Source organism: Salvia miltiorrhiza, chromosome 5 (assembly GCF_028751815.1).
Source record: "Salvia miltiorrhiza cultivar Shanhuang (shh) chromosome 5, IMPLAD_Smil_shh, whole genome shotgun sequence".
Taxonomy (NCBI): Eukaryota; Viridiplantae; Streptophyta; class Magnoliopsida; order Lamiales; family Lamiaceae; genus Salvia; species Salvia miltiorrhiza.
This window is the reverse complement of record NC_080391.1, coordinates 1,675,048-1,699,274: the sequence shown is the minus strand read 5'-3', so window position 1 is coordinate 1,699,274 and position 24,227 is coordinate 1,675,048. Positions and strand designations below refer to the sequence as shown.

At 36.4% G+C, this 24,227-nt stretch overlaps 4 protein-coding genes across 8 annotated transcripts in view; 3 read left to right on the top strand and 1 right to left on the bottom strand.

The window, feature by feature from the left end:
* Nucleotides 1–22,817, bottom strand: part of LOC131026613 (uncharacterized) — a 29,912-nt gene extending 7,095 nt beyond the window's left edge. The window contains exons 1-11 of one of the 3 annotated variants that reach the window (XM_057956525.1): nt 22,423–22,817; nt 21,287–21,491; nt 20,974–21,064; nt 20,693–20,838; nt 20,219–20,462; nt 19,951–20,055; nt 19,668–19,850; nt 18,881–19,085; nt 18,298–18,781; nt 17,783–17,862; nt 16,964–17,211 (exon numbers count right to left, since the gene is read on the bottom strand). In XM_057956525.1, coding sequence (XP_057812508.1) covers nt 17,132–17,211; nt 17,783–17,862; nt 18,298–18,781; nt 18,881–19,085; nt 19,668–19,850; nt 19,951–20,055; nt 20,219–20,462; nt 20,693–20,838; nt 20,974–21,064; nt 21,287–21,491; nt 22,423–22,648 — 2,049 coding nt within the window. In that variant the 5' untranslated portion in view covers nt 22,649–22,817 and the 3' untranslated portion in view covers nt 16,964–17,131. Of the gene's footprint in view, nt 1–62; nt 340–16,963; nt 17,212–17,782; nt 17,863–18,297; nt 18,782–18,880; nt 19,086–19,667; nt 19,851–19,950; nt 20,056–20,218; nt 20,463–20,692; nt 20,839–20,973; nt 21,065–21,286; nt 21,492–22,422 lie in introns of those variants that run through there. The other 2 variants (XM_057956526.1, XM_057956527.1) reach the window with 2 other exon arrangements.
* LOC131026606 (putative late blight resistance protein homolog R1B-17) lies at nt 574–3,576 on the top strand. Its single transcript, XM_057956516.1, has 2 exons — nt 574–3,209; nt 3,304–3,576. The coding sequence occupies exon 1, from the start codon at nt 647–649 to the stop codon at nt 3,206–3,208; it is 2,562 nt and encodes an 853-aa protein (XP_057812499.1). The 5' UTR covers nt 574–646; the 3' UTR covers nt 3,209; nt 3,304–3,576.
* Nucleotides 4,932–7,867, top strand: LOC131026607 (putative late blight resistance protein homolog R1B-16). Of its 2 annotated transcripts, none has more exons than XM_057956518.1 (2): nt 4,932–7,506; nt 7,599–7,867. In XM_057956518.1, exon 1 carries the CDS (start codon nt 4,962–4,964, stop codon nt 7,503–7,505), a length of 2,544 nt encoding a protein of 847 aa, XP_057812501.1. In that variant the 5' UTR covers nt 4,932–4,961; the 3' UTR covers nt 7,506; nt 7,599–7,867. The 2 variants fall into 2 exon arrangements, with proteins under 2 accessions (XP_057812501.1, XP_057812500.1); XM_057956517.1 differs by having other exon boundaries at nt 7,594–7,867.
* On the top strand, nt 12,393–15,473 carry LOC131026608 (putative late blight resistance protein homolog R1B-16). Of its 2 annotated transcripts, none has more exons than XM_057956520.1 (2): nt 12,393–14,983; nt 15,162–15,473. In XM_057956520.1, the coding sequence occupies exon 1, from the start codon at nt 12,452–12,454 to the stop codon at nt 14,954–14,956; it is 2,505 nt and encodes an 834-aa protein (XP_057812503.1). In that variant the 5' UTR covers nt 12,393–12,451; the 3' UTR covers nt 14,957–14,983; nt 15,162–15,473. The 2 variants fall into 2 exon arrangements, with proteins under 2 accessions (XP_057812503.1, XP_057812502.1); XM_057956519.1 differs by having other exon boundaries at nt 15,108–15,473.
* Nucleotides 22,818–24,227: the final 1,410 nt, after the last annotated feature.

Below are 24,227 nucleotides of genomic sequence, written 5' to 3'. Positions count from 1 at the left end.
TCTGGTTTGCAACAATGTTGATATTCAATTAGTAATCATCTCAAAAGGAAGACACACAGCTGTGGTTTTAACCTAAGTGTTCTTCTCTTTCAACTGTTGATGAATGTCTACACTTTATCACATATAACTACTCTTCATCTATATGCATAAATGCCATCCCTACTCATACTATATCAGTTGAATCTTTTGGTCAAGAATATACTACTTCAAACATTCTTCTATCCTGCAACGACGTCGTTTCTCAAGATTTAAATTTTACCTTGAAAATACACAGCAACAACGAGAAAAAGTATGGCAACGGCTCCATAAGGCCTCCTGTCAACACCAGCTGATACTGACCTGAAGGAAGTAGCAACACAACTTCTGAGAAATGTGTGAGCTTTATAACGCGATTAATGTCAAAAGAAATAAATAATTTTGTAGTAGTGAAAGGAAAAAAGGAATACTCACAAATATAATGATAATACTATTGCTCCAGTCTGAATGCTAGCTGTGAAGTGAGAAATTAATGTTTTGAATAATATAATAGAGGTAGATTGGAAATAAACAATACACTATGTGGCCACACTTTGAGAATTCATAATTAATCTCATTTTCATTCACACTCATCTCATCTCATATTCTCTCTGCAGCTCCCAAAACAACCATGGCAGCAGCTTATGCAACTCTACTTTCTGCTATGAATATCATAAACAACCTTCTCCATCATCCCTGCCCTCCTATTTCTCTCCATGCTAAACAAGTTGAGTCTCTCACTCAAAAGATTAATTTCCTGCTTGAATTTCTCAAAGTCTATAACCCCCATCGTGGCTACTCCAAAGAAGCGGATCCATTGGAGTCTCGCATTGCAGATGCAGCTTATGCCGCCGAACACGCCATTGAATCTCATATTTTCTATGAGGAATACACCATTGTATCTCATATTTTCGATGAGGTGAAAAATGATGGCTTGTATGAAGCTCTCGAGAAGGTGATAAAAGACATGGCTTCTATCGAAGAGGAGGCCAACCAAATTCAAGGGAGACTTGGAGTCCTACATCAACATCAGCTGCACACAAGGTCTACGCCTTCGGATTCCTCGAGATCTTCTTCGATTCCGCAGCAGAGTAGCATGGTGGGTGCTGCTGATGTCAAGATTCAAATGATGGATAAGCTCACTTCTCATTGCCGCGATCTGCAAATCATCCCCATTGTAGGGATGGGCAGCTTGGGTAAGACCACTCTTGCTAGAACTATTTATGAAGACCGTCTTATTAAGTTTCATTTTGATATTTGTGGGTGGGCTACCATCTCTCAAGAATATGTCATTAGAGAAATATTTGCAGGACTCCTTCATCAGTTAAATACTAAATTTGATGACAATTTGAGTGAGGATGAGTTAGGAGAAAAGTTGTATAAACATCTGTATGGTAGAAGATACATAATTATAATGGATGATATGTGGAGCATTGGTGCATGGGATAGAGTTAGAAAATATTTTCCGGATAACAAAAATGGTAGCAGAATAGTGGTAACAACTAGGCTATCAGATTTGGCTTCTACATTACCCAACTCTAATAGCGTTGAGATGAAACTTTTGGATGAGGCTAATAGTTGGGACCTTCTCTCTAAAACTGTGTTCGGGAAAAAAGGTTGCCCTCTTGAATTGGAGGAAATTGGAAAAGAGATTGGAAAAAGCTGCAAAGGACTTCCATTGTCAATAGTTGTGGTCGGAGGCCTTTTGGCCAAGTCCAAACATGAAAGAGAGTGTTGGGAAGAGATAGGGGAAAACTTGAATGCAAGTGTTAATTTAGAGGATGATGAACATTGCTTGAAAATACTATACATGAGTTACAAGCAATTGCCAATACATTTGAAACCATGTTTTCTCTATATGGGAGTTTTTCCGGAAGATAAGGCAATTGTTATCTCATACCTCATTAAGTGTTGGGTTGCGGAGGGATTTGTGAAAGCAGTAAGTGGGAAAAGCTTGGAAGAGATAACAAAAGGGTATTTAAAAGACCTTATTGGTACAAATCTAGTTTTAAGGAGTACCAATTTCTTAGGAAAGAAGTGCTGCCAAATTCATGACTTGTTGAGAGACTTGTGTTTGAGAGAAGCTCAAAAGGAAAGGTTTTATAATATTGCATCAGATCATGTAGCCATAAGCGTCTTGCCGCCTATGTCACAAGCTCGTTCTTTGACATGGAATGTTGGACGAAAACATGAACTAGATTCCAATATGAGCTTGTTGAGGATAGTGCAAACAATTCGATTCGAATGGTCCGAAGAAGATTTATTTGGACCCATGGATCAATTAGTTAACTCACGGTTCCTCGAAATAAATTGTTACGGAATAAGAGAGGTGAATTCACTTTCTTCAGTATGGCGATTCTGGAATCTACAAACACTAATTGTTCACAACTACTATCAGGTTATTACTGCGCCAACTGATTTTTGGTACATGCCTAGCATCAGGTATGTTGAGTTCTGGATGCTTCGTCTCCCAAATCCTCCTAACGACCATGATGACATTGTTTTGGGAAATCTACAAAGCCTGGGGAAAGTGTTAAATTTCAAGTGTAGCAAACAAGTGGTCAAAAAAATTCCCAACATAAAAGAATTGGCTTTTGATAATGGGCTAGAGCGGTATTGCTTGAACAATCTCGATTGTCTAACTAAACTTGAGTCCTTGCATTGTTCGATTTCTCTAAGAAGTGCAATCAACTTTCCCCATTCGCTCAAGAGATTGGTTCTTCGTACCGAGTCAGTGTCGCTTTGTTGGGAAGACATGTTGGATAAGGTAGGTGTATTGCCCCATCTTCAGATGCTCACACTCGAGTCGGGGAGGTTCAAGGAAGGGAAGTGGGAAACAACTGAAGGCCAATTTCGCAGCCTCAAATTCTTGACTCTTAAGTATTGTCATAATCTAGAAATCTGGAAAATTGAAAGCTCCCACATTCCATGCCTTGAGCACCTTTATCTTATTCACGTATGGGAGTTGCGGAAAATCCCTTTAGATTTCGTAGAAATACCCACACTCAGAGAAATTTGTTTGGAGTGGTGCAGCGATTCGGCAGTGGTTTCTGCAAAAAGAATATCAGAGGAACACGAGAACTATTACGGGGAAGGAGCCCTTCAAGTTCGCGTTCAGCTCTCGAATATGAACGAAGCAGAACTACTAGAGAGCTTGGATTGTCCTAACTTTTGTGTTAAACCCGACTACTAAGGTACAGAAAAGAAATTGTAAATTTGGTTAAAATTGATTGTATTCCTACTTTTGATTTGTAACATTTGAGTGATGGAACAAGTGTGCAAGTGCAGGTAGTGTGGTATACTGTTCCGATTCACTCACATCCATCGAGAGGGCAACCGCCCACCAGATTTTATAGCTCGCCATAGACATGATGATGTTTCAGTGATTTCTTGTTCGATGCTTTCACAGCTCCTTGGTATTTTTTAAATCTTGTTAGAATGGATCAATTGGGATATACTAATTCTAGATTTAGATATGCGTAGGTTGGTTTTTATGCTTCATGTTTAACTCTTTAGATCAATATATTCCTAGTTGAATTTTACAAAGTATTTATCATTTTTCATCACATATGTTATATTCGTATCATTTTATAGTGAATGTGCTTCCTCATTAATGGTTATTAATTCCATTCATTATATGTCATTTTCATCATGTCATGTATCTCCTTCCTGATTTGATTTGTGAACTAAATTCCTATTGAAGTATCAATTTGTTCATCTCTTAAATATTTATATAAAGTAGCATTCATATTACGTTTTTAAATCCGAGATTTTATTGAATAAATTATATTTTATTTTTAAATCATAGTTTGCATTTATTTATTTAAAATATCATTTAATTTCGATTTTTCTGTGCATCGCACGGATAGACGTACTAGTTAGTACTTACGATTTGGTGGCTTCTTCGTCTTCTTGATAGCAGCTCCACAAATTAAGAAGCATCAGCGAACTATACACGAGGAGAAAACTAAGAAACTTTACTACTCTGTGCTATGAAATATGAAAATGCAATATATCTAAACTTATAAAATTAATGAGTAGAAATATAGAGAGGATTTAAATTTATAGTGTCATTACATTTGAAGGTGTAACCTCAAAACTAGCTTAAATCTTAGGTAGTGATGTGTAACCCACTAATTAATTCGAATCAATACTATATTAAAAATGGAGTTTTCAATTTGAAATCAATTTCAATTTAATTTCAAAATTAAGTGGCCAGTGATAATAAAATTGAAAGTTTATTTTAAAATATATATTTTTCTTTTTATTTTCATTTTATTTAACTTCTTATTTGTTATTACATTTCCTTCCCAAATTGTGAAATTCGATTAATTATAAAATATTCAACATGCATATCAAATTAAAGAACACGATAAGAGCTTTAATATATATGATATATTTTATGAAAATATTTAATTTAAAATGTAAAAATTAAATTTGTTTAAATAATTAGAGTGGAGAATTGGAAAAAAGGAAAAAACAAACAAACTAGAGGTTGATAGGGAAACCGTGTTAGAATGTTGAATTGATTGAAGTAAAATTCGTACAATAAATGTAATCAAAATTCGGTTTTTGATACTAATAAATAAATGAAAAAATAAGGAAAGCAAATTTGAAGCATCCAACAACTTTTCTTTTTTTGAGTGAACTTTCTTCTTTATTTTCTTCACTCATTTCATTTATAAAAGAAGCATCACAAGTAATCAATGACAATGGAAAGCATGCAACACAAGAAAAACAAACAACTCTTAACTAAAAACGTAACTAACTAACTAATGCGACTCTTGCATGTAGTAATGCAGAATTATTCTAATTCCTCCTGTCGCTATCTTTCAGTGAGAATGGTAGCTGTAAAGTGAGAAATTAAAGTTTTCAGTAATTCATAATTAATCTCTCATCTTCATTCTCATTCTCATCTCATATTCTTTGCAACTCCCAAAACAACCATGGCAGCAGCTTATGCAACTCTGGTTTCTGCTATCAATATCATAAACAACCTTCACCAACATCCCCGCCCTCATATTTCTCTCCCCATTCAACAAGTTGAGTCTCTCACTCAAAAGATCAATTTCCTGCTCGAATTTCTCGAGGGCTATAACCCCCATCGTGGCTACTCCAAAGAAGCAGATCCATTGGAGTCTCGCATTGCAGATGCAGCTTATGCGGCCGAACACGCCATTGAATCTCATATTTTTGAACACTACACAAATAATGGGCAAAATATGATGAGTTATGATGGCTTGTATGAAGCTCTGGAGAAGGTGATAGAAGACATGGCTTCTATCGAAGAGGAGGCCAAGATAATTCAAGTCCAACATCAGCTGCACACAAAGTCAACGCCTTCGGATTCCTCGAGATCTTCTTCAATTCCGCAGCAGAGTAGCATGGTGGGTGTTGATGATGTCAAGCGTCAAATGATGGATAAGCTCACTTCTGATCGCCTTCATCTACAAATCATTCCCATTGTAGGGATGGGCGGCTCTGGTAAGACCACTCTTGCTAGAACTGCTTATGAAGAACGTCTTATTAAGGAGCGTTTTGATATTTGTGCTTGGGCTACCATCTCTCAAGAATATGTCATTAGAGAAATTTTAGCAATACTTCTTCGTCAGTTTAATATAGGAGTTGATGACAATTTGAGTGAGCATGGATTAGGAGAAAAGTTGTATAAACATCTATATGGTAGAAGATATCTAATTATAATGGATGATATGTGGAGCATTGATGCGTGGGATAGAGTTAGGAATTATTTTCCAAATAACGAAAATGGTAGCAGACTAGTGGTAACAACTAGGCTATCAGATTTGGCTTCTAAATTACCTAACTCTGACATCATTGGGATGAAACTTTTGGATGAGGCTGATAGTTGTGAGCTTCTATGCAAAACTGTGTTTGGGAAAGAAAGTTGCCCTCTTGAATTGGAGGAAATCGGAAAAGAGATTGGCAAAAGCTGCAAAGGACTTCCATTGTCAATTGTTGTGGTGGGAGGCCTTTTGGCCAAGTCCAAACATGAAAAAGAGTGTTGGGAAGACATAGCTGAAAACTTGAATGCAAGTGTCGTTAATTTAGAAGATGATGAACGTTGCTTGAAAATACTATACATGAGTTACAAGCAATTGCCAATACATTTGAAACCATGTTTTCTCTATATGGGTGTTTTTCCCGAAGATCGGGAGATTCTTATCTCAGACCTCACCAAATATTGGGTTGCGGAGGGATTTGTGAAAGCAGTAAGTGGGAAAAGCTTGGAAGAGATAGCAAAAGAGTATTTAAAAGACCTTATTGGTAGAAATCTTGTTTTAAGGTCTACTCGATACAAGAAGTGGTGCCAAATTCACGACTTGTTGAGAGACTTGTGCTTGAGAGAAGCTGAAAAAAAAAGGTTTTATTATACCGTATCAGATAATGAAGCCATAAGCGTGTTGCCGCCTATGTCACAAGCTCGTTGTTTGACGTGGAATGATCAATATGAACTATCACCTCTCAATATGAGCTTGCTGAGGATAGTGAAATCAACTACATTCCAACGGGTCAATATAGATTTAGTTGGACACATGGATCAATTAGTTAATTCACGATTCCTTGAAATAGGTTTCTCCAGAAGAATAGAGGGGAGTTTTCCTTGTTCAATATGGCGATTTTGGAATCTACAAACACTAATTGTTCACAACAGCAGTGAGGTTATTACTGCGCCAACTGATTTTTGGTACATGCCTCGCATCAGGCATGTTGAGTTCAAGTATGGGCTTGGTCTCCAAGATCCTCGTAACGATCAAGATGACATTGTTTTGGGAAATCTGCAAAGCCTGGGGAAAGTATATAATTTCAAGTGTAGCGAACAAGTGGTCCAAAAAATTCCCAATATAAAAGAATTGGTTTTTCGTAATGACGATGAGATGTATTGTTTGAGCAATCTCGATTGTCTAACTAAACTTGAGTCCTTGCATTGCGAGATTTCTCCAAGAAGTGCAATCAACTTTCCCCATTCGCTCAAGAGATTGGTTCTTAGTACCGCTTCATCGAGATATTGGTGGGAAGACATATTGGATAAGGTAGGTGTGTTGCCCCATCTTCAGAAGCTCACACTCGATTGGGGGAACTTCAATGAAGGGAAGTGGGAAACAACTGAAGGCCAATTTCGTAGCCTCAAATTCTTGAGTCTTTACTGGAGTAGTAATCTAGAAATCTGGAAAATTGAAAGCTCCCACTTTCCATGCCTTGAGTTCCTTCACCTTGAAGGACTATATAACTTGCAAGAAATCCCTTTAGATTTCGCAGAAATACCCACACTTAGAGAAATTGTTGTGAAATATTGCAGCGTTTCGGCAGTGGTTTCTGCAAAAAGATTATCAGAGGAACACGAGGACTATTACGGGGAAGGAGCCCTTCAAGTTCGCGTTCACATCGGGATCTATAACGAAGCAGGACTACTGGAGAGCTTGGATGGTCCTAACTTTTGTGTTGAACATGTGAGAGAATACTACTACTAAGGTACATAAAAGAGTTTGCAGATTTGGTTTGAATTAATTCGATTCTACTTTTGATTTGTAACATTTGAGTGATGGAACAATTCTGCAGTGCAGGTAGTCTTTGGGGAAAAACAAGTTGGACGCTGCAATTGTTGTTTCACTCTTCCATTCAGGTCGGCATGGATTAGCTCAAACAAGACACACAGTTACCGGGATTCGCCTTATCTTGTGTTGTATACTGGTCCGATTCACTCACATCCATCGAGAGGGCAAACGCCCACCAGATTTTATAGCTCGCCATACACATGATGTTTCAGTGATTTTATGCTTTCACTGCTCCTTGGTATTTTTTTTAAAATCTTGTTAGAATGGATTGATTGGGATATCCTAATTCTAGATTTAGATATGCGTAGGTTGGTTTTTGTGCTTCATGTTTAACTCTTTAGATTAATATTTTCCTATCCAACTACAGCTCACCTTAAATTTTGACTGCCATGAAATTGGCGTTTGAGTGATTACTATAAACAATAGCAATGTATGGTGATTCACAAAACTAGGGGAGTTTGAGTGAACTTTCTTCTTTATTTTCTTCACTCATTTCATTTATAAAAGAAGCATCACAAGTAATCAATGACAATGGCATTTTTATTTTGGGGTAATAGCCTATAAATTTCTAAACTTTACCCACTTCTTATTTTGCACTCATACTTTATTTCGGCCTATAAATACCTAAACTTTGTTAGTTTTCTAATTTTGCACCCGACAATGAATTACCCCCAAACTATATTTGACGTAACAATATTATTTTTGACGTGACACACACACACATGCCTAAAAAATAATTAAACGACCTCGTATTGTACAGATAATGAGCCACGTTAATTATTTAGTATATTTTTCGTTTCTTCTCTCTAAAAAATTAATGAAGTCTCTCTCTCGTTATCTCGTTAACGAGAGAGATTTCATGCTTGCACAACTTAATATCATTTGTTTCTATGATCACATCGTTACCTAAATTTGGTTAAGAGTTCCATAAATTTGACGAAGAACTTTCTAGACCAGAATATCTCTTCTCCATGTCAAGAGTGTTTTGAGAGATAGAAAATTGAGGTATGGGTGCAAAATCAGAAAACTAACAGAGTTTAGGTATTTATAGGCTGAAATTATAGTATGAGTGTAAAATGAGAAAGTAGGTAAAGTTTGGGAATTTATAGGCCATTACCCCTTTTATTTTTTGAAAATAAATGTGACTTGGCTTAATACCTGTCCTTGCTGGATGTTATTGAAATACACTTTTTTTTTTTTTTTTGAATATGAAACAAAATTTATACTCTTTAGAAGAAATACATCAAGGGGAGAAGATTCCCACCCAACCATTGCTTCAAAATTTATGCAATTGTCACAGCCCGACCTAAACTAACAACAGTTGAGTCGGGGAAAATGTGACTGGGGAAGGGAAAAAGAAAATGAAAAATAAAAGAGATTTAAATAATATTAATGAACCCTCTTTAACGATGAATTACTTAACTAATCAAATTATGCAATCACTGAATAAAAGCTCAGGGTAATATCTCATCTCATCTCAGTGATTCTACTTCTCTTTCTTCTTTTAGATAATAAAAAATAGAAAATAATATCAATAATAATATGTATACTGTAGCGAAAATGCCGGGTGTTACATCCTCTCCCCCTTGAAGAAATTTCGTCCTCGAAATTTGACTACGTCAGAAAATAATGCTAGATACTTTTCTTTCACATCGAACTTGTGCATTCTTAGAATGCGGAACACTGAGAAAAACTTCATCTTCTACAAAAAGTTTATGTCGCTCTTGAGGTTGCTTGAGCAGTTGTTGAATTTGTCGAATAAGCGTAATCATTTCTTCAACCGCATCACGTCCTGTTACTTTTCTTTCACTTACCTCATGTCAATAGAGTGGAGATCAATATTTCTTTCCACAATAAGCTCCATATGGTGTCATATCAATTATTGCCCAAAAACTATTATTGTAGGCAAATCAATAAGTAGCAAAAGCGTTTTCCCAATTCATCCTTCAATCTAGTACATAATGCGGCTTCTGAGTACGCGTGATGCACCTTGAAATGGTCATCTCCTGCCCTGTTGGCGGGGAATTCGCTCCTTGTGAAAAATCATTTTTGAAAAGAGAGTTTTGGAACCCGGAATCACCCACGATTGCCAGTGTCCCTACCACTAAAGCAATCACTTCTTCGCTCTAGTACAATAGTCTATATCACATCTTCCTAGGTCTAAAGATTTCCGTCAAATTGCTCATCTGTTGTTGGATGAAAGGCTATTTTAAAATATGGCCGAATTCTCAAAGTTGAAAGACCATATAAAATCGGTCATCTGTATCAAAGATGGACTTGGTTATGCATTGTTGCAAAGTGAAAGAGTTATTGTTAATGGGTCATGAAAACTTAGACCGCAAGAACTGAATTGCTCAACATAACTTGGAACTAGCAACAATGGTATTCTAAAACGAGATGTGGAATTGATACACCTCATAAAAGTTTAAAATACTTATTCGAGCATAAGATCTAAGTATAAGGCAAAGAATATAGCTCGAATTAATAAGGGACTATGATTGTAGAATAAATTATCACCCACGCAAAGCGAATTTAGTAGTGGATGCTTTGAGTAGAAAAATTCAAGTTAACTAAGGATTTCTCCTTACCCATAAAGAAAAATTCTCATCAAGGATTTGAAAAGATTGTATTTAGAAGTGGTTCTACCATCACAAACAATATCAGCTGTCATTGCAATGTTAACAGTGACTCCTGGTTTGATAACCAGAATTGTCATAGTACAGAGGGAACATGAAAATATAAAATTACGGGTAAGGAATCTGATAGAAGTGATCGATAATTACCAAGAAACTCAGGGTAATACTATCTTGTTTAAGAAAAGGTTATGTATATACTCAACAATGAATGGCTGAGAAATGAGTAAAGCTCGTGTATGCTAGATACTGCATACCCAAAAACACAAAAATATATCAAGACCTCAAACAAAACTTTGGTGCGAAGGAATGAAAATGAGATATAGCTGCATTAGCTGAAAGAATATTTGGTTTGCCAACAAGCAAAGGCACTACATCAAAACTCTATCAGAAGTTACAACTAATATATGTGTCAACCTTATAAGGCGTATATCAAGCTATATCACAAAACCCTCGATTACGTTCAGCCACGATCTTCTTCTTCCATTGCTTTAAATTGGTAAATTACGACTCCTTTTTGCTGACGACGGCTTCTGGAAACATATTTTTCATAAAAACATCTGTGAACTGGCCCCAAATAATAGTCTCTAATCGCTCGAGGGTATATATCTTCTGCTTCGTCTCCCACTAATAATCAGTCGATCCTTGTAATTGAAATAACATACAAGAAGATGCTCTTGATCATTGCATCAAGGAAGCGAAACTCGCGAAACTCTACTATAAATAGGGGAATATTGACGATGAAAAACTTCTGAAATTCTTCTTTCAAGTTTATGGGGACGAGTAGTTTTCTAAATTATCCACATGGGGGATGGCAAATTTCCACTGCTTCTTTGAGACATCATGCCGAGTAAATACACAAAATCCCCATAACTGAGCTTTTATTCCATCCGTAAAGTCAAACTGCTACATAACTATAAACCAACTAAAGTATAAAACTCATACACAAAATTTCAATCATCTAAGCAATTAAAGCTCAACAACCTAGTAAATGACTACTTCGGTCGTTTCATATCATGGGAAAATTTTGCCTTAATGAGTTCTCATACGGAAGATAGGAATATATGTTGCAAAAAGCTCTTAGTACTAATTGTGGTGCCCTAACTGTATAACATCACTACTAGTACTAGGTTACATCGCGACTGATATACATCATTATTGTATCATCAATATGTCTATATCTCCATCCACATATCAAAATATAAATATTAATATATGAATAACACTTTTATTCATTCAAATCTCAAAAGTTCGTATAGGCAGAGGATACTCATAAATAACTCATGTTATTCATATTCACTCACTTGTAAATATGTAAACTTCTCCAACTACTAGATTCTAGCAAAGTTGCAATATTAATAACTTTCTTGCAAAGTTGCAATACTAACAACTCAAACTCTTTCAAAACTGTAAATCGATACTTTAAATCTCTGAAAATCAGTACCTGGCTAGGCTGGATGAGATGGAGCGCAGAGCTTTTACTATATTACTCATACTAGTCTAAAGATTCAAATTTAGACTATACTCAAAGAAATATTTAGGCTCAGAGCAAATGACCTGCTCTGATACCACTTTGTCACAGCCCGACCTAAACTAACAACAGTTGAGTCGGGGAAAATGTGACTGGGGAAGGAAAAAAGAAAATGAAAAATAAAAGAGATTTAAATAATATTAATGAACCCTCTTTAACGATGAATTACTTAACTAATCAAATTATGCAATCACTGAATAAAAGCTCAGGGTAATATCTCATCTCATCTTAGTGATTCTACTTCTCTTTCTTCTTTTAGATAATAAAAAATAGAAAATAATATCAATAATAATATGTATACTGTAGCGAAAATGCCGGGTGTTACAGCAATTGCTCCAGTTTTAATGGTGTCGGAAATGCATTTCACTTTCCGTTCATAAAGGTTCGATTTTATCTTTTAACGGGCTGGATATATAGATCTGGGATTCCTAAATTTCTACACCGGCAATATTGAAGTGTAACAAATTCTGTTAGCTTAGCAGTTAGATTAGCTGCTGTGTTAGTTAGCTGAAACAGTTAGAAGGTAGTTAACGTGTAATTATTAAGTAGCTGTAAAGTGAGATATTAAAGTTTTCAATAATAGAGGCACGTAGATTGGAAACAATATGTGGCCAGACTTTTGAGAATTTTATAATTAAATCTTATCTTCATTCACACTCGTCTCATCTCATATTCTCTCTGCAACTCCCAAAACAACCATGGCAGCAGCTTATGCAACTCTACTTTCTGCTATGAATATCATAAACAACCTTCACCATCATCCCCGCCCTCCTATTTCTCTCAACATTAAACAAGTTGAGTCTCTCACTGAAAAAATCAGTTTCCTGCTCGAATTTCTCGAGGGCTATAACCCCCATCGTGACTACTCCAAAGAAGCGGATCCATTGGAGTGTCGCATTGCAGATGCAGCTTATGCGGCCGAACACGCCATTGAATCTCATATTTTCGATCAGCACACAAATAATGGAGAAAATATGAGTTCTTGTGGCTTGTATGAAGCTCTGGAGAAGGTGATACAAGATATGGCTTCTATCGAAGAGGAGGCCAAGCAAATTCAAGGGAGAGTTGGACTCCAACATCAACATCAGCTGCCTCCTGATTCGTCGAGATCTTCTTCGATCCCGCAGCAGAGTAGCATGGTGGGTGCTGATGATCTCAAGCGTCAAATGATGGATAAGCTCACTTCTCATTGCCGCGATCTACAAATCATTCCCATTGTAGGGATGGGCGGCTCGGGTAAGACCACTCTTGCTAGAAATATTTATGAGGAGCGTCTTATTAAGAAGCATTTTCATATTTGTGCTTGGGTTACCATCTCTCAAGAATATACCATTAGAGAAATTTTTGAAGCTGTTCTTCGTCAGTCAAATATAAAAGTTGATGACAATTTGAGTGAGCATGAATTAAGATATAAATTGCATCAACATCTTTATCATAGAAGATACCTAATTATAATGGATGATATGTGGAGCATTGATGCATGGGATAGAGTTAGGAATTATTTTCCAAATGACAAAAATGGTAGCAGAATAGTGGTAACAACTAGGCTGTCAGATTTGGCTTCTACATTACCCAACTCTGATATCATTGAGATGAAACTTTTGGATGAGGCTGAAAGTTGGGAGCTTCTCTCCAAAACTGTGTTTGGGAAAGAAGGTTGCGCTCTTGAATTGGAGGAAATCGGAAAAAAGATTGGAAAATGCTGCAAAGGACTTCCGTTGTCAATTGTTGTGGTGGGAGGCCTTTTGGCCAAGTCGAAACATACAAGAGAGTGTTGGGAAGAAATAGGGGAAAACTTGAATGCAAGTGTTAATTTAGAGGATGATGAACGTTGCTTGAAAATACTATATATGAGTTACAAGCAATTGCCAATACATTTGAAACCATGTTTTCTCTATATGGGAGTTTTTGCCGAAGATAAGGTGATTCTTATCTCAGAGGTCATTAAATATTGGGTTGCGGAAGGATTTCTGAAAGCATTAAGTGGGAAAAGCTTGGAAGAGATAGCAAAAGAGTATTTAAAAAACCTTATTGGTAGAAATCTTGTTTTAAGGGGTACCAATGAGCAGGGAGAGAAGTTCTGCCAAATTCATGACTTGTTGAGGGACTTGTGCTTGAGAGAAGCTGAAAAAGAAAGGTTTTATAATTCTGTATCAGATAATGCAGCCATAAGCGTCTTGCCGCCTATGTCACAAGCTCGTTCTTTGACGCGGAATGTTGGACGAGATCTATCACCTCTCAATATGAGCTTGTTGAGGATAGTGAAAACAACTGGAGACAAATGCGACGATCAATTAGTTAACTCGCGATTCCTTCAAATAGGTTATTACAAAGGAAGAGATGGGCGTTTTCCAAGTTCAATATGGCGATTTTGGAATCTACAAACACTAATTGTTGACACCTACTATCTCGGTACGCGTATTACTGCGCCAATTGATTTTTGGCACATGTTTCACATCAGGCATGTCGACGTTTTCAACCTTCGTCTCCCAGATCCTTATCAAGATGACATTGTTTTGGGAAATCTGCAAAGTTTGGGGATGGTATTTGAGTTCAAGTGTAGCGAACAAGTGGTCAAAAAAATTTCCAATATAAAAGAATTGGGTTTTCATTGTAAAGGAAATAATGAGACGTATTGGTTGAGGAATCTCGATTGTCTAACTAAACTTGAGTCTTTGGATTGCTTCATTTTTCCATTAATTAGTGCAATCAACTTTCCCCATTCGCTCAAGAGATTGATTCTTCGTACAGAGAAATTGAGTTATTGGCCGCAACACATATTGGATAAGATAGGTGTGTTGCCCCATCTTCAGAAGCTCTCACTGTGGTATGGGAGTTTCAAGGAAGGGAAGTGGGAAACAACTGAAGGCCAATTTTGCAGCCTCAAATTCTTGTCTCTTGAGTATAGCAAGGATCCAGAAATCTGGAAAATTGAAAGCTCCCACTTTCCATGCCTTGAGCGCCTTCATCTTAAGCAGGTAGAGAAGTTGCAGGAAATCCCTTTAGAGTTCGCAGAAATAGCCACACTTAGAGAAATTTGTGTGGAATGGTGCAGTGATTCTGTTGTGGTTTCTGCAAAAAGAATATCAGAGGAACACGAGGACTATTACGGGGAAGGAGCCCTTCAAGTTCGCGTTGAGCTCAATTCTAAGAACGAAGCAGGACTGAAGAGCTTGGATAGTCCTAACTTTTGTGTTGGATAAACGTTTATGAGAATCACTACTACTAAGGTACATAAAAGAGATTGCAGATTTGGTTTGAATTCATTCGATTCTTTCTTTATATGTTGGCTTCTTTCTTTTGAATTCTTATTCACTGCCCTTTTTTCTGCTATTTCCACTTTTTCATTGGCAGCATAACTGAAAAACAAGTTGGACGCTGCAATTGTTGTTTCATTCTTCCATTTAGGTTGGCATGGATCAGCTCAAACAAGACACACGGTTACAGGATTCGTCTTATCCTGTGTGGTATACTGGTCCGATTCACTCACATCCATCGAGAGGGCAACTGCCCACCAGATTTTGTAGCACGCCATACACATGATGTTTCAGTGATTTCTTGTTTCATGCTTTCACTGCTCCTTGGTATTTTTTTAAATCTTGTTAGAATGGATTAATTGGAATATCCTAATTCTAGATATAGATATGTGTAGGTTGGTTTTTGTGCTTCATGTTTAACTCTTTAGATCAATATTTTCCTAGTAATTAAATTTATCCAACTACATGTTTTTGTGCTTCATGTTTAACTCCTTAGATCAATATTTTCCTAGTAATTAAATTTATCCAACTAAGCTCACCTTAAATTTTGACTGCCCAGACCCACATGAAATTGGCGTTTTTAATTTTACAAAGTGTTTATCATTCTTCATCACATATGTTATATTTGTATCATTTTATAGTGAATGTGCTTCCTCATTAGGTTACTATTGAAATATTTTTAAAATCTGTGTCTGAATTACAAATTTATTGAAATTGTGCTTTAATTAGTAATGAACTCAAATTATAATATATGAGAATTGCAACTTTGTAAATATCATTTTGAATATTGAAAAAATACTTTTAGCTACAAACTTATATCATGCCTCTCTAGCCAACTCAACATGCTCAATAATTTCCAAAAGAAAAACTAAAAAGAATATATATAGATAGATAATATGTTGAGCGATTGAATCTTTCGTAATGTTGAAACAAAAATCTAGGTTTAAGTCGAGTCGATGAAAACTTCTTTTAGCAAGACGAGCAACGCTTCGACTAGTACTTACGATTCAGTGGCTTCGTCGTCTTCTTGATAGCAGCACCGCAAATTAAGAAGCACCGGCGAACTAGATGAGGAGAAAATTAAGAAGCTTTACTATACTTTGTGCTATGAAATATGAAAATTCAATATACCTAAACTTATAAAATTAATGTGTAGGAATATAGAGAGGATTTCAATTTGTAGTGTAATTTTCTAACTATCATTACATTTGAAGGTGTAACCTCAAAAACAGCTTAACTCTTAGGTAGTTATTTATGACTTATGAGTAACTCTCCAATTAATTCAAATATGGACATAAAACCTTAGTTATTACAACTTGAACTATGGATCAAAAATATTGTCCCAACATTTTTTTCACAACATATGCATAAGTCATTAGTGGTTATTGTGTTAGACCAATAGTTTCAATCCTAAAATACAAAACAATTGGCCTAACCTCAATTTGGACTCCAACAAAATAAGGCCTAATTTGAGTTGCCAATATGCAAGGGCCAAAGCCAAGATCACTTTATTATACAAGTCCTTAATTTCAAGGTTTAACTTTCAAAACATTCACATTTTGCACGTTAATTTTAAAATTTGTATTAAAATTATTCAATAACGTCATTTTGCAAAGATTGCAAAACGGGCGAGATAGCATTATTTTAGATGGTCATCTCAGCATTAAATTTGGTCAAAAAATGGTAAGTAGCAAAATAAGAAAAAATTGATAGCTGAGTAATTTTAATACATAGTTTAAAATTAGTGTACAAAATGAGAATTTTTTGAAAGTTCAATGATTTATATACAATTAATCCTAATTTTAACTACTCGTTTCTCACTAACCAAAATGGTAAAATTCGATTTTGTACGAATGAACATACCACAAAAAAACAATGGTCAAAAATTTCCAACGTAATATTTTTTACTATAATAATATTAATAATTAGAACAAGAGGTTGATAGAGAAACCGTAGAATCTTGAATTGATTGAAGTAAAATTCGTACAATAACAATGTCACCAAAATTTGGTTTTTGATACTAATAAATAAATGAAAGAATAAGGAAACAAAATTTGAAGTATCCAATAACTTTTTTTTTGTAAAATTATGAGAAAATGATTTAAGATCCAAATAAACCTGCTAAATTTTCTGTAACTCGATTCGATGCTTTCCACTTGAAGTCATGCTAAACCAGCTACATGCCAACTCCCTCCTATTTACTTTAATGTTTTTTTTTTCACAAAAACAAAGAAAAAAAATATATCAAAATTTATTAATTCCAATATTTCAACATTGTTGCAAATTAGACTCAACTTTTAAAATGTTTCAATAACATTTTGTCTAGAATATCCTCTCATGTTAGTACAATCATCCGAGGTCGAAACTCAGAATTGATTGAGAGCTTCTGAAGCCTATTATGCTTCAAAAGCTCTCGAGTTTCGACATCGGATGAATGTCCAAATCTCATATCCAAACTCGTGCAAGAAACTCCAAAATGTCAAAACCAATATTGAAATGGTTTAGAAGTCATCTCTAGTTTGCAACAATGTTGATATTCAATTAGCAATCATCTCAAAAGGAAACAAACACAGCTGTGGTTTAACCTAAGTGTTCTTCCCTTTCAACTGTTTATGAATGTCTACATTTTATCACATATAACTACTCTTCATCTATATGCATAAATCCCATCCCTAATCCTACTATATCAGTTGAATCTTTTGTTCAAGAATATTACTACTTCAAGCATTCTTCTATCCTGCAACGACGTCGTTCCTCAAGATAAAAATTTACCTTGAAAATACACAGCAACAACGAGAAAAAGTATGGCAATGGCTCCATAGGGCCTCTTGTCAACACCAGCTGATACTGACCTGAAGAAAGTAACATTACAACTTCTGAGAAATGTATGAGCTTTATAACGCGATTAATGTCAAAAGAAACGCAGATGCAAACGAGCTGTAGCTTCTGCAGAAGGCTATGATAGTATAAATGTGAAAGCTTTCTTTGCAGGTAGAGAAAAAAAAAGATCAGAAATCAGAAACAGATATGGTTGCAGTTGACAGAAATGCAAGCAAAAACAAATATTGCACGAGTTAGTTTTCAAGAAAAGATAATGATATTACACAAATACTCCTGTGCAACCGATTGTATCGTGCAACTGGTTTCCAGAATGACACTTGAACATTTCCGAATGACTCAAGTGTCATTTGTATGTTGAAATAGTGTCATTCTGAAATCAGTTGCACGGGAGAGTGCCTCGTGATATTATTATATGGACGTGATCAAAGTGTAGTAGTGTTTGTTACCTTGTTACCATGGATTTGGTTGTGAGTCCAAATCCAAAAGGGAAAAGTGGATCATAATGAGAGTCTCCTACGTTCATCGGCAGCTGATCTACCGTTCTGAACCAAGTCCTCGGAAGTTGTCCGGTGAAACCGTAGTCCCCAAACAGCACGTCGGCCACGCCCTGCCCTTCACTCCCGGGCAACCAGGCCGCCACGAGAGCATCGACTGCCGACAGATACGGCTCCATCACAACTGGCCGGCCGGATATGATGATGACCGCGCACTTGACGGCTCCACAGACATTCTTGATCGTGTCGGGTCCAGGCTCGGCCATTGTGAGGACGTCGCTGTCCCCTGCAGTCTCGGTGTACGGATGCTCCCCGACGGCCACGATAGCATAATCAAAGCGGTTGGATTTGAGATATTCGCTGCCGGGGCTCTCAAGGTACACAACTTCTGTGTCCTTATCGACAGTGGCAGTGATAGCACCCAGAATCGTGGTTCCTGTAGTGAGAAATGAGAATGATTGCATAAGCCAGTATATAGTGCTGCATAAGCAGCAGTATAATACTACACGAGTGTAGCTATTCGAATAGAATCTACCTCGTGTCCCGTTGTTTCCGCTGAATCCCTGCCAACCTATTGTCCATCCACCACACTGGTAGCCCAAGTTGTCGGCATGGCTGCCGGCGACTAGAATTCTGGATGCTTTCTTTGGCAACGGTAGCAGTGATTCATTTGCAATTTTCCCATTTTTCAGCAGAACAAGTGACTTCCTCACAGCCTCCCTAGCCAAATCTCTGTGTGCCTGTACATAATTTTCGAGGATCTCAAAATTTAGACAACGGTCGCAAGTACAAGATTGGTTCCGAGACATTAGGATATATATATATATATATATATATATATATATATATAGGGCTGTAAATAAACAGAGCTACTCGCAAGCTATTCGAGATCGAAAAAAGCTTGTGTGGAGCTCGCTTTGATAATAAACGAGCCTGACAGTACTCAGTTCGTTGAGCTCGCGAACATGTTCGGATTCGATTGTTCGTGAACATATTTGCGAGCCTGTTCACGAACCTTCAGTCGAGCCTTCAATCGAATTAGTGTACGAGCATTAAACGAGTCGAATTTGAGCTCGAGTAACACATTAATTAAGAAGTTTTTTCTTAAATTTATAATGAATTCGAGCTCGAACATCATATATACGAGCATCTAACGAGCCGAGGTCGAGCTCAAGCTCGGAGTCGATATTATCGAGCATCACCCGAGCCGAGCTCGATCTACAAGATAAAAGCTCGAATCGAGCATGCTAGTATTCGAATCGACTCGGCTCGTTTACAGCAGTGTTAAATCTTGAATTCCATTAAGGGAATTGTAGATCTACCTGGCTCCCTAGCTCATTGACCAGACTGAGATCAGCAAGAGGGCTTTCGAAGAGACCCAAGTTGAACTTGATGAGCAAGATTCTTCCAACAGCATCATCAATACGATCCATGGGGATAAACTTGTTCTTCACCAAATAAGTGAGGTCATTGATAAACTCAGTGTAGTTAAATGGCACCATAATCTGTAACAAACCAGAAATGTCTTCACATCAGAAGAGATTCAACTTAATGAAAGTAGCTAAACTTAAACCAACTGCAGTGGAAAGGAGAAAGCTACATCACCATGTCGATTCCAGCTTGAACACTAGCCAGCACAGAATACGTATAGTTGGAGTGGAACGGAGAGGTGATCCGATCAATCCCCTGCCAATCTGAGATAACAAACCCCTGCATCCACACCAATGTGAAGTTATTTGCAACTTTCGAGCTAATCAGCTTAAGATATCATAAGTTGGTTAGTGTTCATGATCATTGGCCAAAGCATATAATATGTTTCATGATCATTGTATGAACATAAAAAGAATGGCATATAATGTGTCTCAAAAAATACCTTGAACTTGAGGGTGCCCTTCAGAAATCCAGTGATCAACTCACGGTTCGCGTGCATCTTCTTGTCATTCCAGCTGGAGTACGAAACCATGACTGTCGAGACACCCTTAATGATGGAGTCGTAGTATGCAGGCATGTGAACGCTAAGCAAGCCGTGCATGTCTATCAACGTGTTGTTTTCGTTAATGCCCTTTGTCGTGCCACCATCGCCAACAAAGTGCTTCGCGCAGGCTGCTACCTTGTTCCTGAGGCGAAAGAGGCAAGGGTCAGTAAATAAAACAACACTCATGTTTGGTGAATTCAGCAAATTACTGAAAACAATGTCAGGCAAGAAAATGAAGGAAACAATTTGAGGGAACATTTAGTTTAGGGAAAAGATCAAGAAAGAAAAACTCTCATGTGAAATTTTCAGACCTTCTAATAACTGTGTAGCTCAATGGAGCTTCTAATAAAGGAAACTTATCTCTATACATACTTTCCAATAACATATGGGACACCCTTCCGCGAACCATTTGGAATTTCACCTTGTAACCCCGGTATGATCTCCGTCATCTCTTGGACTACCTTGGGATCTTCGCTGTAACTCTCGTAGCATCTTCCCCACCTCGGGTCTCTGCAGACCTGCAGAAGAATACGAACAAACTGTCAGACTTCATTCAAGATCCAAGTATGAAGAGATATATCTCTAAGCAGCTATTATCTATGAGAAAATTTGTGTTTCAAATTGTAAAGAGGGAGACAACTATTATAACTTACTGCAATGCAAGGAGCAAAGGTATAAGGAATCCCCGTTGCTCTGATCTCAAGAGCAGTCGCATCACCAATTCTCCGTAGAAGGTCAGGATCCCTGTTAGAGGATAGAACAAGCATCCGTATTCCATGAATATTACTTCTTACAAGTAGAGCCTTTGGCCATAAAATGCAACTTAAACATGTTACTGACACTGTTCCTGGCAAAGAGGTGGTTTTCATCTTGGCTGAGTTTGGCAAAGGATTAGAACGTCGTGCTTTGGAAATATGGAAAGACAACTATGACAATAGGCAATGTCATAAATATGTAAAACTTTACCTAGTGGCTCCAAGGCCAATGTTATGAGGAAATATGGTGGCGTTGTAGACATTATTGTGTCCATGAACAGCATCGATTCCATAGATCATAGGAATACCGAGACGTGTTGATAAAGACGCCTTCTGGAAGTTGTTTATCATGTTAACCCAATCAGCAGCAGTAGCTTGTGGAAGAGGTACACTCCCACCACCACTTAACAGGCTCCCTGCATCAGAAAACAAAGACAGTCTTGACTTAAGCATGAACTCTTCCCGGTTGTGAGAGGTAAGGCGTTACATCTTCCCTAAACCTAAGCATTCATCACATTTACACAGATACACATTTGCCAGCATGATTTCACTTCTCAACTTTCTGGAATTCTTGTGTAATGTAGCAACCGAGCATATAATGTTTGGAACCCCCCCCCCCCCGAAAAACACGAGTAAGCTCGTTGCTTATAAGAAATACGAGTGAGTGTTCTCCCAAAAACAACACAGCATTTACTTCTAAATGGCATCACAGTTGCTATATGCTATTCACTACAACTAGGCTGAAACATTGCATTATCAATAACTCATTACGAAAACCAAACTCTTAAACACCTTGTGATAGAAAATTTACAGAGGAAGAACCCTCCCCCCCCCCCCAAACACGAGTAAACTCCTTGCTTATAAGAAATAAGACTATAAGAGTGAGTGTTCCCAAAAAGAACACAGCATTTACCTCTAAATGGCATCACAGTTGCTTTATGCTATTCACTACAAAAAAGAAAAAGCTCCACTGCCTTTTCTTCCATAACCCGATTGCATTATCAATAACTCATTACAAAAACCAAACTCTTAAACACCTTTGCTGCTAAACCACATGTTCAGCTTCATATTCAAGAAGATTGTACATTACTCAACTGTCCTAATCTCTGATCACACGAAACCCACACCATCTCTTCGAAACAAGAATGCATACAACAATGCATAACATCCACTTCCACACAACATGATGAACTCATCAGAAAAATCATCAGAAACCAAAATCCACCACATAAATCCATTGAGCAAATTAAAGATACACACTTTAGTTCAATCCCACAACAAAAACAGACACCCCAGTTAACCAAGAAACACACACACACACACAGTGCTTGAAAAAACACCCATTACCAATGTTGTGATCTTTAATGATGTCAGGAGTGGCGGAAATCCTTTCAATCTGAACCATCTGTCCAATCTTCTCCTCTAAAGTCATCCTACCAAGAAGATCTTCAACTCTCGCCCCAACAGGCTGTTTTGGGTCCTTGTACTTGAAGTATTCTTCTTTCCCCATTGCCACCCTGCGGCCCCACAGGATCACCATACTCCACACCCACACTGTCCAAACCCACTTCATATTTCAGCTGCTCTGCGCCAACGGCCTGCTCAAGATTGCAACTTGGCTTAATGGGTGCCGGCAACTGTCAAAAATGGAGCTGTTTCTAGAGAGATAAAGTAGTGAGTGAGTTGAGCGTAGTGGGAAAAGTGTGGGTGGATTGGTGGAGATTCTTGAAACGTGGTTGGATACTCCATTTTACACAGCTCGCCGCATTTAATTAAATATAATTAACTTAAAAAAATAAAGAAATTTAAATAAGATTATATATTGATTTAGTATATTTATAAAATAAATTATAATATATAATATGCTTGATTACATATGGGATGTGTGATATGTGGTTCAAAAAGAAATTATAGAAGATATTGAATTAATTCATTAAATAGGTTGATGATATTTTGCCAATCATATCACAATATTACCATTTCATATATGTTACTATGTTAGTTAGATTTTCTTGTCTACCAAATTTTAATAAATTATAGTAATATAGAGTATAATTTATTACATATGGGATGTGTGATATGTAGTTCGAAAAGAAAATTATAGAAGATACTAAATTAATTCATTCTTGGTTGATGATATTTTGCCAATCAATTACAATATTTACCATTTCATATAAAAATGACTATCATATTGTTAGTTAGATTTTATTGTCTACCAAATTTTGATATACTATAAAGTTATCGTGTGCAAGTTTTATGATATGTATTTGGTTATTTCTTTAGTTAGTTGAACATCAGAAAGATTGTGCATAAAGTAAAAAGTGTAAAAGAAAGGCAACTTTTGGAATTCAAAGATTCCACAAAATTTAAATGATTAATCTGATTATGTCTAACTAATGGGATTAGAATAAGTACACACTCAATTAGAATTTATTAAATTATAATTGGGTGTGTGGTGTCCATCATCACGTGAGGATATACTTATAGGAAACCATCTCTCGAAAATTTGAAAATATAAATTAAGGAATAATTTCAATTTCAACTAAATGAAACTTAAATAATGCATTTCACTTATCATTATGATGCATTAATGAATTTATTTATTTTGGTAATACGTGTTATGTATAAGTGATGATGAATTTAAGCAATTGATGATTATGTACATTTAAATTAATGGAGTAGCATTAAACTGTAACAGCTCTCATTAACATCGACTTAATACTTCTCGTTAATAAATCTTTTAAGTGGTGGAATTTTCTGGTTTTGAGACTATATATTTATACACATTAACTTTTACTTAAAGTGCAATTAATATTTCCAAAAGTGTCACTCTATGCAAATTGTTAATCCAATTTGACATAGTTTGATAAAAAAAAAAATGTGATCTTGCACAATCATACATGAGATAGAAAATCAGACTAAAAATTTTCAATACAAATATAAAGATTTTCATACTAGTACCGATTTTTACTAGAAATATAACATCTTGCACACTATATTGCCTTTTTTTTTAAAAAAAAAATATGGTATAAAATTGGTAATGGATAAACTGTATGGTAATGAATATGTAGAAAAATCTAAAAATATAAAAAAGGGTTAAAGAAATAGGTATATTATTAATATACTGCTTCAAATAAATTTTGAAATAATAT